The sequence below is a fragment of the Bombus terrestris genome, chromosome 2 (assembly GCF_910591885.1).
Source record: "Bombus terrestris chromosome 2, iyBomTerr1.2, whole genome shotgun sequence".
NCBI lineage: Eukaryota > Metazoa > Arthropoda > Insecta > Hymenoptera > Apidae > Bombus > Bombus terrestris.
The window spans coordinates 2,820,349-2,835,861 of NC_063270.1; the positions used below are offsets into that span (position 1 = coordinate 2,820,349).

General features: G+C 41.6%; 1 protein-coding gene across 2 annotated transcripts in view; it reads right to left on the reverse strand.

The window, feature by feature from the left end:
- The window catches only part of LOC100650835, a 79,212-nt gene that overhangs the window by 4,110 nt on the left and 59,589 nt on the right, over positions 1-15,513 (reverse strand). For both annotated transcript variants that reach the window (XM_012314497.3, XM_003393508.4), the window contains 3 exons: positions 10,930-11,250; positions 975-2,838; positions 121-683 (listed from right to left, as the gene is read on the reverse strand). In XM_012314497.3, the coding sequence (XP_012169887.1) occupies positions 121-683; positions 975-2,838; positions 10,930-11,242 (2,740 nt within the window). In that variant the 5' untranslated portion in view covers positions 11,243-11,250. The remainder of the gene's footprint in view (positions 1-120; positions 684-974; positions 2,839-10,929; positions 11,251-15,513) is intronic.

Below are 15,513 nucleotides of genomic sequence, written 5' to 3' on the forward strand. Positions count from 1 at the left end.
TTTAAAGCCGGTATCGAATGTCACACTCTTTGAATGTCACGGCCTACGACTCTCGAGTAAACTATCGACAAGTACCAATTTAATTGCCAATTCCAAGCTCGTTAAACTAGTTTACGTTACCTTGGAACAGCGACTTGGAGACGTCAGCTTGACCACCGGGGAAAATCCTCCTCACGAAGATGCCCATTTCACCGCGAGGGCTGTCTCTGCCACCCACCACGCTGAAACCGAGACTAGGCTTGCCGTAACCCTTCTCGAATTTGGCAATGTGTCTCGATAAGTAATGTTGCGGCTCTATCGTCGATTCCAAATTACTTTCCACGCCCTTCCGTTCTTTGGACATGCAAGAAAGCGGCAGAAAGTCTGGCCTCTTCGTCGACTGAACGCCTTCGTCCGCAGCAGGTGTCCTCGATTGATTCGATTGTACAGTTTGCCTCGTTTCACTGTCGATCAACGACAGATTCGAAAGATTCTTTGCATTTTCCAGGTACTCGTACTCCCCAGGTAAAGTCGGAGGGCTGACATACACCTGCGGCACTGTCTCCTCGAACGCGGTCATCAGACGTATTTTATTACCGGTGAAAGATCTTAGAAACTCTTGGACCTCCTCCAGGCTTTCCAGTGTCCTCAACTCCTTCCCTTCAACCTCGACGATCTCATCACCGAGCCTTAGTCTTCCGTCTCTGTTAAAATTGAACTTTGTTAAATGATTTCGTGGAGGTAAAACCAAGAGCAGTTGATTTAAACAGACGATTATTTATCGAGAAACTCTGATGGAACTCGATAAATTACTACCTATTCCTGTACGCTCTAAACTATCTCTAAACTAAATTTGAATATTTTCTGATAAGATTTTACCTCTGACATTTACCTATTACTTATGATATGATACTCTGATAAACTATGTCGATATACCCTTTGATCTACTATATATATAATTCCTTCGAACTCCTTTGTACAACACCTAAACTTACCTATGCGCTATTCCATCGCTTTCCAACTGAACGACGATATACCGCAACTCGCCTAAACGTTGCTGCGCCAAGCGGATACCCAAATTTTCTTTTGGATCTCTCTTGTTCAGTTGTACCAATCGACATCGTCTAACCCTCTTCGGTGGTTGAATTATGTCACTGAGAAACCTGCTCTTGTCTTGTTGTAATCTCATTCGATGCGGTGAGATATCCAGCGATTTTGGTGAACTTTGCAACGCGGTCAGACCGTTCCCGCAAATTGGAAACTGAGAATTCATCATGACATCGTCGTACGTCTGATGAATGCTCGGCAGCAATCTCCCCGAATTACTCTGATGCCACCTAAGCCCGTCTATACCGTCATTCAACTCAGACGTGCCAGCCCGAACGACATCTGTCTCGGAAAGCTTTCTCATCCTGGTATCGTTGCTGTTCTCCTGTTCTTGGCACTCGCTGGGAGTAGAGCTCCTGATAGGCTTCTCCAGTTCCGAATCGACCACGCTGCTAGTATCCGAACTATCCGTACACTTCAAACTTAAACCTTCATTTTCCGAAGCTGCCGCTGACTCTCCTCTAGGCCCGTCACTGTCGTAGCCAGACTCGTTCGAGCTGACATAATGAGAGGAAAGCCTCTGCTCACCACTGGGCGCGGAGTTGCGTCTGTGGCTCCTCAACGCTGCTACCATGTCCAGGTCTACGTTTAACGAGGACGTCTCGGAAAATCGAGACTCGTTGATCCTTCCGGCAAAGTCGACTCTATCCTGGCCAGTTTCTGGATGCTGAACAGTCGCGTTACCTCGAAGGGACATCGGACTGCTATCGTACGAATTGTAGCAGCCCGTATCTTCCTGCTGGAAGTTGTCGTCAATCCTCTCCAAATGACCAGGGTTTAGACTGTACCTATCTTCGCATCTGCTCGAACTCCTCCGAAACTCAGTGTACGAGTTCCGTCCGCTTTTCGAGGTGGGCTGTTCCTGAGACTTGTTCGGATTTCCCCTGGTCATGTTGCCATTCCTGGTACGACGACGTCCAAGCGTGGTCGTTCCGGTATACGTATCCTCGATCTTTAACGCGGGGAAATGTTCCTCAGAGGCAGTCTTGAACAGTCGTTCGTCTTTAGAGGCGAACGTACTGTGACGTTCCTCGGGTAGGACGGATAGTTTCGACCGTAGGAAAGCGTACGGAAAGCTAGACTTCTTGGCTTCCTTGAAGTCACAACTACTGCTCTTCCGCATCGGCGATTCGTTTCGGGACTGACCAAAGTCACAAGGGCTGAAGCTCGTTATCGATGGGTTTCCCAGGGAATATAAGCTCGCGGTAGCGGCTCCGATATGCTCGTCGAACGCGTCGTCATTTTGACGATCCGCTAGATTGTCGCAAGATACGGTTTTATCCTTGCGGTTCGAGATCTGTAAATCGATCCCTTCCGAGGGGTCGTCTCCCTTTACGTAAGTCGGGCTGGTGTTCAGCTGACTAGTGCTACAACTTCTAAACAAATTTTCCTTCTCAGTGGTCTTTAGTCTCTCGTCCATGTTTTGCGAACGTCTGTTACTTCTCGCCGAGTTGAGCATTCCCGTGGAACCCATGCGGATGAAGAACGATTTAAAGGGAGAAGGTGATCTATGAAAAGTTCCCGGTATTCTCTTTTCTAGCTTGCTATCTTGCTTCAGATCTGGCACTAACTTGTCCGTTTTCGGGCTAATATTGTTATTGTTAGCTGCCGTGCAACTGTTATTGTTATTAGCGCTACCGTTTCCGGCGTCGGACCTTTCGGAAATGGAGCAGATCGTTTCGCGGGAACCAGCCCGCCGGAACGAATCTATCTTCTTGCTCATTCTACGACCCCAGACTCCAAAACTCGAGCCTGAAAAAAGCGGAGTGTCATGTCACGACCATTTGCGGGAAGTCTATGAAATACACATACTCTATTATTCCAAAAACAATTAAACGTCTCATATTTAAAAACAGTGCCATAACGAGTACACGTCGTAATTTAAGAGAAGTAACGACTCATCTTCGCTATGCAGAAGTGAAAAATTTCGGAGAATCGAGCGGAGCGAACATTCAGCTGCTCGAGTCGCAGCCAGTCGGGCAAAAGAAGAGATACCGGGCCATCCCGCGAGACGAAAAACCACCGGTCGGCATCCTTATTCGCGGTCGACATATGGTCGTCCCCAGGAACGGGTAAGAGGAAGTCGGGTATGCGCGACAGAGGCAAGCAGGTCGACCGATGGTTCCGCGTATTTTGGGACTACTTTTTCGAGGTGTGAGCCCGGTTAACGGGGCCGGGCCATTCGCTCCTATACCATGGGAAACAATTGTCAGGCTGCTCAGGTATCGGGTACACGTGTTTTGCGATAACGCTCGCGCAACAGACGGACTGCCGACTCGTGATACGACCTCGTTAACCCGTCGCCTCGCGATTTCTTTAATGGTTGCTCGTGTGCGCGCCACGCTTCGTTATTTAACCGATCCAGCAACGTGATAGATACATGTTTCGTCTGAGAAATCATCGAATGCGTAAGTACTAACTATTGAAAGTTGGCTTTTAGAGCTGTAGGTCAGGGATTAATTGGTCAATGGCTCGCAGAAAGGAATGAATAAGCTTTAATAAACTCTGATAAATTGCAAGCGATCCTAATTTTATAAGCATTTTGTTCCTATTTTATTCGAAGGAATAGCTTTTGTATATATCGTTTGAAAAATAGTATCGTTATCTATCGAATATAAGCTGGCGTATGATAGCATGCAGAAGTGCTACTTTTTTAATTAGGAGGCGAAAAATTGTAGGCGAATTTGGAGAGTTGGAAGTTCAGACCTCATTAACAGGGCGCCTTTTGCATTTCTAATATGACGAGATGCCTTTGTAGGTTATAACGAGGAATATTCATGAATTGAAGAAAGGAATGAGTTTAAGTAACGCTACACTGTGTCTATCTGGAACGTACCATATTTGCGATGAATACGATATCGTTACGTAACTGATCAATTCTGCCGAAATTAATTTTCACACAATCTATCTTCGTCTAACAAAGATTTTACCCAATAGACTTTCGAATATTCGAAAAATTTGAGAAACTAAGAAACTTATTGTATCTGTTTCGTCTGCTTTATTTCACAGTTCTGAAAAAGCGAGAAGCAAAACGGGGCCAAAACCTGCTTCGCGCAATATTTATTTGATCAGATTCGTACGATGCAATAACGTACCCATCCTTATTTAACTCGCGGCTGTATTAATATTACAGTTTCGTTCCGGCTTCTCGGACGCATACTATGCCATTATGTTCTAATGCAAATTGAAAGACAAAAAAATAAGAATAAATGGCACAATGGGGATGCGACTCGTAATTCTTCAAATTAATCTCGCGGGGATAAAACGAGAGAATTCATGATAAATCGAACACGACGTGACAAGTGCGATGACTTACACTCTCATTAAGGTAACAAGTTGCATCCGTGCACCACAGTGCACAATTAAAGCGTGCATGTATTTCCATATGAACGCTATCAGCGTCATATACAGTACAGCCGCGATGACGGTGAAGCGTCATCACTTTATCCTTGATTAATTAGTTCCTTAATTAATCAAGCACGGAACATCGCTCGACGTAACGATAATTATATTGAGCGACGCGATAAAAATGATTACGGTTACTTTTGTTCGTGCTATAGCGAAAGATATTAAGAAAGTGACATTGATTTTCAAATAAAAAGTTAACGTAAGTGAAATATACCATGGTGTTGGTAAAAGGACGCGACTAACGGGATGTAGTTTGAACCGATTGAAATAGATTTTTAAACGTGAGATTCTTTATGGAAATTATAATATTTGTAGTTTTGCGTAGAATGTAATTTTGTAAGCGATGTTCTTGCAACTGATAACGATCCATGAAACGTGAAAATAAATGAAAGTTATTCATTCTATATCTTTTTCCATTACGTAACAAAATGTCATCTCTTTGGAAAACCACTCATATTTCTGTAAATCGTTCCCACTATTTGTCACGACGAGTGATTAATCTTCGTATTTCACTTAATGTTTCTTATTTCAACACCAAAGTCACGACAGCATATTTCATTTCGCGTGGAAGTTCAGTTTTTATGACACGTGCATCGCGCGTGCAAATAAATGTATAAGCTAATATTCGTTATTACTTTAATTTAATTAGTAACTATGTTGAGTTACTATATAATTTTCCAGGTCATTCTATGCTGTAAAATATTATACATAAGACATTGAAGTTTATGAGATCGAAATTATACGCTACTTACGTAATTTACATTCATTTATATTAATATCATTAAGAAAACCTTGCTGTTTACTTTAAACAGCCAATAATATAAAAAAGCAAAACGTAACTATGTTTTAGATAACCTTTTCAATCTTCCATTACAAAGTATCAGTACAGGTTAATCATATTCCGTTATAACAAGCTTTTTCTTAATAATAATTTGTCGAGACTAAATATACTCGCTTTGCATCTGTAGAATAGCTTAAAATCTTTGTATCGCAACATGTAACCTCAAGAACGTCTCGCAAGACAAACATTAACAGTCTTTCGCATGTTATCGTAAAACGTACATAATATAACTATCTTATCTATTATCACTACCACGAGTTACATCTTAATAAAAACCTATCCTCTTTAATTCTGCAGATTGCAACTCTAATTTGAACAACCTATATAACCTTCATTTTCACATTTTCTAAAACAATTCCACTTGTAAGAACAAAAACACCTTTGAGTTATCTTATTTAGCCACGAACTTCTATATGGCAGCTAAAATCCAAGGTAAACAATATCTAACGAAAACGAGCCGAAGGAAACGTTGCGTAAAAGTAACGTTATTAACGATCTCCCGTGAGATCCTATTTAATCTAACTATTTGAATCTCGGCTATGAAAATAAAGCAAAATTTTTACGAGGGGAAACACATTATGGACATCGTAACCTTGTTACAAACGCGACTGGCGAATACGGCATTCGTACGGTACACACGTTATCCTCAAAACTCGCGTTCCTGTCCATTAATCCATTGGACACATAATGATAACGCGTTTTAATAAATTAATCGTATCACGTGTATTCTAGCGTATCGCGATAATGACACGGCGAACAGATCCGTTAAATCAACAGCCATCTAACGAGCATTTTCGCGAATAACAAACGAACGATATCGCAAACGCTCGAGTTCTACTCTCCGACGCTGAGCAACGTTGTTAAGCGTAATTTTTAAAATGACACACACAGACGTATGTCGGTGGTCGTTTAACAGCCTTTTTAAGGATTACCTAGGAACGTACGGTCCTGCCAGAGTCGAAATGGTTAAGACCGTCACGAACCCTACGAAACATTGAAACTTTTCCACTTGGCGACTTCGATATTCCGACACAGTTTATTGTCTTTCAAAAAATCTCAGCCGTGGTTCAAAGTTGTCAGAATCATCGACTCACTCTGCATGCTTCGAACGTATCGTCGAACAAAATATCAAATCGGTTGACTGTTAAGCGAAATCGCGCTTCGTCTCTCTCTCTCTCTCCCTCAGCTGACTGGTATTTAGCTTTTCAAGACGAGTCGAACGAGTGGAAGTTCGCGAGGAAAAAGCTGAACGAAACGCGTCACCGCTAGTCACCGAGGGTACACTGTTTCCAGGGAGGAACAAGAACGGCACTAAGAGCCGACAACGCGTTATAATCAGCACTTTAATTCTAGAAGAAGGCACCGTAACGCGGGCAGACGCGTGGCCTGTTATAAACCGAGGCTCCGACCCGACAAGTAGTTTCACGATGCTTTTTGAAAGCGAGACGCTCGTAAGCGCCTCACTCTTGCTAATTTCCGAAATATTCGTGAATGCTAAATATCTACCGCTAACGCTTCGCGTGAATTGCTGTCGCGTTAAGCGTCGTTCACATTTTCGTACGTTTGAATTTGTACTGCCCGGTCAATCGTAAGAATCGAAGATGCTAATGTATGGTACAAAAAATGCGACTGCACGATGAACCGATAAGATGTGACTTTATTGAATATCGTAATCCACGCGGTTGTCTACAACAATCTTTTACTATTCCTCTATTTTCCGGGCGTTAATTATTCAGACATTTTTTACAAGAGAATCTGAACGATACTTTATTTTATAATTCATTACTGTGCACTTTTGCAAATATATGTATTATCAATCTATCACTCTTTTCGCTTCGACCGTTTCATCAATTTATTGCTTTTAACGAAAATTAAATTATTGACATTAAACATTAAATTATTAAGAGATCATTTCTTAGGAATATCAAATATTCACATATATATACATATTCTTTAACGCATTTTACGTTAACGATGTACAAATAGATCCATTTAACAAACATTTTGAAAGTCCAAAGACGCATACAGTGTGAAGAGATCCTTGGCCTAACAAGGGTTAACGGGAGCAGGAACCATGTATATTTTAAGGTGGTAAATGAAAAACACGAATGGAAAATTTATTTTCGATCTTGCTAAGTAGTTACGCTATATTCGCGTTCCTTAATCATTTTTAAAAGAACTAGCGGTTAATAGTGAAAAAATAGAACAAAATTTATCGAGCTTAGAGTAGATTTTCCAATAGAAAAGAGTTTGAAAAGGATCGCATTCCAGAGCGAAGAATGTTGCACCTGCAAAGACATCCAGCTGCGCTTAGCTCGTTCTAACGAAGCGAGTGACTCGCACCGCGATTAGTAAAAGGATGCGAAGTTGAAGCGTTAGCGGCTCATCGCCGGCTTTAGAAAGAAGTCAAACCACAGTATCGAACTTCTATACTGCTAGAGCAACAGTACCTCGGGACCCGTTGCCACGAAGCAAAAGACACCGAAGCCATCAGAGCATGCAATTCTGTTCGAGAGCACTTAGATTCGCCACATCAGGAAACGGTGTCCTCTGTGTGTATTGGTCAACAAAGAAACGGACACGTGGCCGTGATACTATCTCTTCCTTGGGGAAATTCTTTTTCCACATTCTCGTTCCAAAAGCTCCTTACAGATAAACGATTTTGAGAAATCATTCTTTTTGTCTTATTTCTTTGATCTCGTTTCTTTGAAATTTATGTTATTGTTAATCGTAAGATATCGAGCAGAATAATCTTCCTTCAAAGAGGTAGTAATATCGACAAAGATTTAGCTGAATAATCCACAAACGTAGCTTTTTCTATATGAATAAACCAAATTGCCTAATTCCCATTCCTCCTAAAATCCCAATTCTTTTCCGTAGCGAAATAAATTCTGTTATCTTTAGCGAACTGCAAGCGATATAGGTATCTTCATATATAGAAGCAACGAAGAAATGCCCAGTTAAGATGTATTCGCCTGACAGCAGGTCGACCACTCGGCAAAGTGTTAATTTGTTAATTTCGCGTGACGCGTGCACCACAGTGAGATGCTTTAAAGCGGTTGACCCTCGAACTTTCATACACGTATACCATCCCGAACTGTCTTCGTGCGATTTGAATGTGAAAATCGTGGCTCACTCATACCTATTCCACGAACACGAATACAAACACGAACTCGTCTCTTTTTCCCGATGATCGCCACGTCCTGCCACACCGTTCTAGAGCTGGTTAAGGCTCGTTCTGGTTTGAACGTGCGTCGCATGCGACGCTTACCGATTTTGTAAATGAATCGCTTTTGTTGCCGATCGAACCACAGTCTGTACCGTAACGACCAAAAGGGTAACCCACAGTTAACTGTATTCTTTTTTAGCCCGTTATCATGGCGCCCGCGATCGATTACTCGCGTGAAACACGATAACGACCACGATTATCCACGTCATTTAGCGACTCCGTCACATCCCTTCGAGTAGTAGAAATTACCGGGCCAATTAAATTGATTTTAGATCTTCCGATAAAAGTGGAAAAGTCAGGCAACGATACGTGCACCTAATAATGTTGCTTTTATGAAACTTTCACGCGTCATTCCGCCGCTTAATAAATTAACACGCCGCTTATTTACCAAAGCTAGTTTTTTAATTTCTTGATCGACTATCTAGAATTCTTGGTTACAAATGAAATATCTTAATGCTATTAAGTATAGAAGCAAAAAGATACCTAGAATAATACATTCCACTGTAATTCTATGTGCTAAACCAACTTATATCTTCCATAACCACCGACTGCACATTAATAATTATTTATTCGATGAACATCGAATTATCCAAACTTGTAACGTTCATTGTAACGGACAAGTTTGACAGCATATTCCTGCTGCGTGAGACTACTTTAAACTTGAATTTTTTAAATTAGTCAAAATTATAATACGCGATATGGAAAGCTAACAGTTTCTAATAACACCGATAAGAAAGATATCAAAAATAGGCACAAATTGAGGAAAATGTAAACCTAGGTAATAGATAGTTCGATACGGTCTATGATTACTGCAGCAGAAGGCAGTAATCTAACTATGATATTAATGTAAAGGAGCTAGAACTAAAATTGCTAGCCAAAGTTACTTTGCACAAGGAAAACGATTGATCCGGATAATTGCACAATATCTGTTTTAACAACATGAAAATTTTGTACGTTGAAACCATTAACCTTGCTAGTCTGTTCGAATGCGTCACAATAGATGTAATTTCCGTTCATCTACAAGCATAGTACACGAAATCGCTGTAGAATATTTCCACGTTGGATTTGTACTGTTACTTCGAAACATTAGCTACTGTATTCATACAGAGTATCATATTCTTAGTATTATGATAGTACGTATTATGTTTATTAATTGCACCTGAATGAACTTTAAGTATTCCGCGCATCCTATGGTCGCGCTATAATAATTCATAAATTGCGCAACCGTTGTCCATCGTGATGCAACCTAACCCGCATTCCTCTATGTAATGAACATTTCGCTCCTTGGACACGTGGAGGTCGTGAGATAAGTCGAAAAAATTGAAGATGCCCGCCTAGGTGAAATCGCTGGATCGATGCGGATCGAGGATCGCGAGTCGGATTCGCGGATTCGTGCCTCTCAGGAAGAACAATCCTACGAGTAACTCTACATTTTTCGAAGAAAGATAGCCGAAACGTTCCTTCCATTCATCGCGAGTTTAGAAAGCCGATGAGTGATGACGACATTATGCGTTCCAGACACGTTTCGATGGTTTAAAACGGTGTCATTGCCTGCGACAGTGACAATGAATGAAGATTTTATGTAGTATTCGTTGTGATAGGAGAAAATGGAGAGCCAATGGAGAAATCCTGTAATCTCTTAATACATCGATATAACTTTTGTCAGGAAACTACATGCACGACATTCTTTAAAAACTTACGTCAAAAACGTAAAGCATGATTTATTATAAAATTTACTAAGACGTTAATAAAAGCTATAAAAGAATGCCTCTCCGGTGCCTCGTTTATTTCTTTTTTATTCGTAACATTTTGGAACTATGAGGAAACGCAACAGTCATTAAACGCGTCCTCGATAGCTAAACGCTCGTTAACACGAGAAAACCGATGGCGTTTATTTGTCCCTATGGATAATTATGAACTTCTGACTTCGTTAAATGTATTGTAAATCACGTCATTGACTACTTGTACCCAGTCGTCAACGTGAACCATAATTTGTTTGATTGCTGACAAAATTACAGCGTCGATTTCGCTACGATGTTCATGTCTAAGATTGTTTACAATGCAATTACAACACCGAAAAAAAGAGTGAAATAAGTCGAAACCTACAACGATAGATACGCTGGTTGCCGCGAGATACTCAATAAATACAAAATGACAAGGAATATGTATTGTTAAAAATGATCGATCTTGCTTCTCATGTAACCTACGTAGCCTTTGAAATTTTTTACGCCACCTCATTTCACATATCGTTATGCATTTCATAAGGAAAAGCGAATACTTTTTACTGTAATTTATCTCTGTCAATAGCAAATTTTTCTATTTTACCCTAACTTTGTTCGTTTTATTATCGTACGGAAATATTTACCACGCTGTTTCTCGGGCTCGTGTTCGACGATGAACGCAGGAACGGCCGTGACCATTTGATAATCGGCCTCGGCGACGTCTTGCTCCTGTTCCTGTTTAGTGGCGAGCAATGCTTGCATGGCGCTCGCGTCCCCGCAGCTTCTCCTGGTGTACTTTGTCCTCGAAACCCTCAGCAGGGCGGCTGGGCTGATGCTCTGACAGTTGTCCCGCGGCGTCGACGTCCCCGGTGGCTCGTCCAGGGTCGTCGGGCTCGACAACGAAAGGGCCACGTCGTCGGCACTATGACGCCTTGATTTTGACAACCGCTTAAACATTCTGCCACCTGGAATCCAATCCACATGTTCCTGGGAATTAGTTTCGGTGTGGAATCGATGTAAAATTATACAATTAGGCATATCAAGTATATTTCAATTCATTTCTTCGAAAATTGACACTCTAATTTGAAAAGTTAAATATATTAGGAAACCAATCGGTTCATCTAGTTTTTATCGTAAAACGATAAACGTAGCTCAATCTTTATAGCATTCGATTTGAAGTAACGGTCACGTGTAACGCTTGGCATCGATCGCAGGTCAAATTCCTGTTCATGAACGCGAGCTACTTTGAAATTTAGCTTCCCCCTAAAAACCAACAGTCACGTAAAAACAGCAACAAAGAGGTCGTATTCGTTACAATATACTAGTGAATGCGCTTCGATCCGTAACTTCCCAAGTACGATTTACCGTTCAATCCTCTTGGACGCAGCCAATACATCGCGGTTTTTTGCGATTCGATGGGAGGCAACGATGAACTCGATATAAATCACCGACCGACTCGAATCATAGCGATCAAATTCGTTCGGAAGAATAACGCGCGCGTTATATACGTTCTCGTGTTTCAGATCGTAATTCACCGAATACTTCAAACGAAAAAAAGAGGAACCTACATGGAAAATAGAAAAACCATAGCCGGAAGAAATAACCGTTTTCTCCAGTAGATGTGTCATACTTTGTTTTTTTCATCGACGTTTGTTCAATCTCTATAACAGGATTTTCCTTTTCTGATCAGAACAAATATTATGGTTGACTGCAATTCGATCGGGGAAATAGCAAGAAGATAGCTGAAAAATGCAAAAAGATAAAATCTAACTTCCGACGTAAATATCGTAGACTACTTGTAAAAATATTACGCGTCGCCAACAATTTGCCATAATTTTCCATGGATACGCGTTTCCGCGGAAATTGAAACCGTAGGAAAAGCGAGATCTAGAAAAGTTCGCTCAACGGGACGATGACACGGAATATACTGAAACTTTTTCCTCGACTTTTTCCTTCGTTTACTTGTTCCATGCCGGCTGTTTCTCTTGTTGGAGCGTGCACCCATGTAAGCTTCGACATACAGCTAGAGAGAGCAAGAACCTATTCAATGCACTTCGAAGGTCGTGTCGAATGCAATGATACAAGCACGAGACCGACACGAAGCTACCAGCAATCTCAGGATTATTAATATTTCGTCGATGTACACTGCTCTAATTGGAGTATCGTAAATGAGGGAATTAAAAGAGAATCTTTCATGAATTCTGTACACGGGTTTCGCACACTTGTGTCTGTAAAATTAACCCCTTTGCGTTTTTTATATATATACGACTTCTTTTATTGAAAAAAGTTAAGTTCATAATAACATTTTAAGCATCTTTTACAAAACTTTAAACAAGAAGTTTCAACAATTCGAACAACTTGAAAGCGATAAAACGCTACTATCGCACTATCTAAACGTCGCTTTTTATTAAATCAGAACGAATGTTTGCAACTCCAACGTTTTTCGATATTGAGGTTTAGCTTAGAAGACTCTATTGAAAGTCTTCCACTTTGACGCAAGAACGAATTCGACGTTCGCCATAACTTGCAATTGCAACAGATAAGCGAAAAACTCACTGCATTCTTCCGTTATTCTCTCCGAATTCTCTATGTACATATATTCAAACTTCGTCATACGACCGAAGAATCTATAAAATTGTTCAACCATAACTAAGAAATTTTAGCGAATGAGCGGTAATGAAACGCTCATTCGCTAAAATTTCATCATTGTGACATGATCGAGTTGGTACTATAACGCAACTACGAAATTACGTTATTAACGTTCGAGTTTATCGTCGGGGTGTTTCTGTTTTACATTAACTTATTAGTGTAGTTTAACCAAGTAAAGTATTTGACAATCGTATCGATGTGGACGATGATAGTCGCACTAGTTATCGAACTCGACGAAAACGAGGGAAAAGCGACGGTGAAAAATAGGAGATCGCAGCCGTGGAAACGTTCCGTGTAATAGGGGCATTACGGCGATCGCAAGATATTATTTTCGAACGGCGCGGCGCGGCGGTAGCGCGGCTGCATGGAGAGCAATTAACTTCTCTCCTCGCGGTCGGGTACGAAGGCCGCTCGCTATTATTTATTTTCCTTCACCAAGGTCCTCTGGTTGTACGGTCAGGAGTCTAATGCACAGCCGAGAGACACAAGGCAACGGTCAACGGAACTCCCGGCAGAAAGAGACGAGGCAGAACGTCTTTCTCGGTGTGAACGTCCCGTTCCTGCAACCCTCCCACGCAACCCGCCCCACTCTGCTCTTTTCTCGTTTCCGTTCCCCAGCGTACTGCGGTGTATAATAAACGTTCTTCGATTATTAATCGAGATTTCTCACCTCGCGAACGAGATACCTCACGAACTGGTTTCTATTTATTCTTGACGATTCTTCGAACCAGGTATCTCGTGAGACGAAGTTCCATTTTTGTAGTATACCAGGAAACTTCCTTATACGGTATAACCAAATAAAGCGACTAAATCTCTAATGAAAGCAGCACGTAATAATAGTTTAAAGTGTCGAAAGGCGGTAGAGAAATTGGCAATTAAACGATTAAGCTCGTCTCGCTATTACCGCGTAAAGAAGAATTCGCGTTTATCGTAGCACGGTTTCCCGTATCCTCCTTCGACTTATGAACTTCCATTTAACCCGGAGCGTACTTTGTGGCCTCTTTCTTACAATTACAGAAGGTACGCATGAAGGGGGCGTTTTCTGTCACCAACTCTCGTAACGTTGGTATTTCTACGCGGTCAATTAGCTCGATGAGCGAGAAGGAAGGATGCGACGGCACTGCGCCGTGCTGTATCGCATCGACCTCCTTATTCTTCTCCCGGTCTTGTCTTGCTCTGGCTCTTCCTTCGTAAATTAAATTTCGTAAATTAAACCGTTTTGCAGTGAAAGTGGCCTGATTTTATCAACAAAGCCAACATTCAGGAAGAGGTCCCTTCAATGTTAACAAGATGCACACCGAGAGGAGATCGTCTACGATCATCGGACATCCGTCATTAGCCGCATTTCCTAGCAAAATAATCTAGGCTTCTTGCTCAACCGTAACGAATGCGATATTGCGCGCGACGCTCATTGACAGCAGTAGGTGTCGAGAGAAGATGCGGATTTGCCGGTTGGATAATAGCTCGATTCATTGGATCGGTCCTTTTGGTAAATGGACGATCGTTGATCTGGAAAAGTAATCGTTTTGCATTGTTTCTTCTTCGTTTATATCGCTTGAAAGAAACAATCAATTTATATTACACGGTGTTTTGTACCATAAGAAATTCTTGATTCAAAGCGGTGATACATAAAAGATGTTAAAAAAAAATTAAATTTAAACGCCGTACATTTCGCAAAGCACATAAAGCACGAGAGAGTTTCCTGTAACATCGTTAAAATATGGCTGCAAGGCCCGTCAAAGAGCTATCTGATTCATCCCGACGTTTCATTAAGGAGTACATTATCGATCACAATGTAGATTGCATTTTACGTGATCGCGGGGTGAACCGCTGCCAAGAGTAAAGAGAAAACTCCGAACAACCGCCGTTCCCTCGGTTGCCGTAATGGCCCGGCACTTTCAATTTTCATTTTTCTGCTTTTCAATTATGAACACGCTCGCGTGGTACCGCCGACGAACTGTCGGTTTCAATCCCCTTTCGTTGCCATGTTCGTCGCGGCGATTTCGCGGAGCAACGGCGCGTGCATTCAAAACGTCAGATTCTTCGCTCGTAAACTCCAGGCACGAAATTAATTCATGCGCGGTTTTTTCGTTCCTGTCGACGTGTGTATCGTGTCTGCGACGCGTGAACATCCACGCACTGTAACTTGCGTCGCACAATCGACAGATTGCGTCGCTTCTTTAAGAGGGCCTCCGCGTTTTCAAAAACTTCTGAATCGCGACAAACATACAGTCTGCGGGAAACCAGATGAAACGTAGGTGAAAAAATTTATGAAAATCGAAGCTGATGCCGTTTTTATCCGTTTGTGTAGAAATAATTCAACCGGTTTTAGTAATCGATAAATAAATATGTGAGTCAATAAATTGATAGCTAACAGCGGTATATAGCTATTCCTGCATCTGCGATTTTCATCGACGAAACAATAAAATCGAATCGGGTGAAACGGAATGTCGATGGCTCGAATTGTAATGCAAATAGTCGAAGACCATCTAAAATAGGTGAAGCCGTGGCATTCGGGTTGCACTCGGTCGAACGTCTTACACGCGGCTTAATGGAAAACGATTAGTTCTGCGGAATAA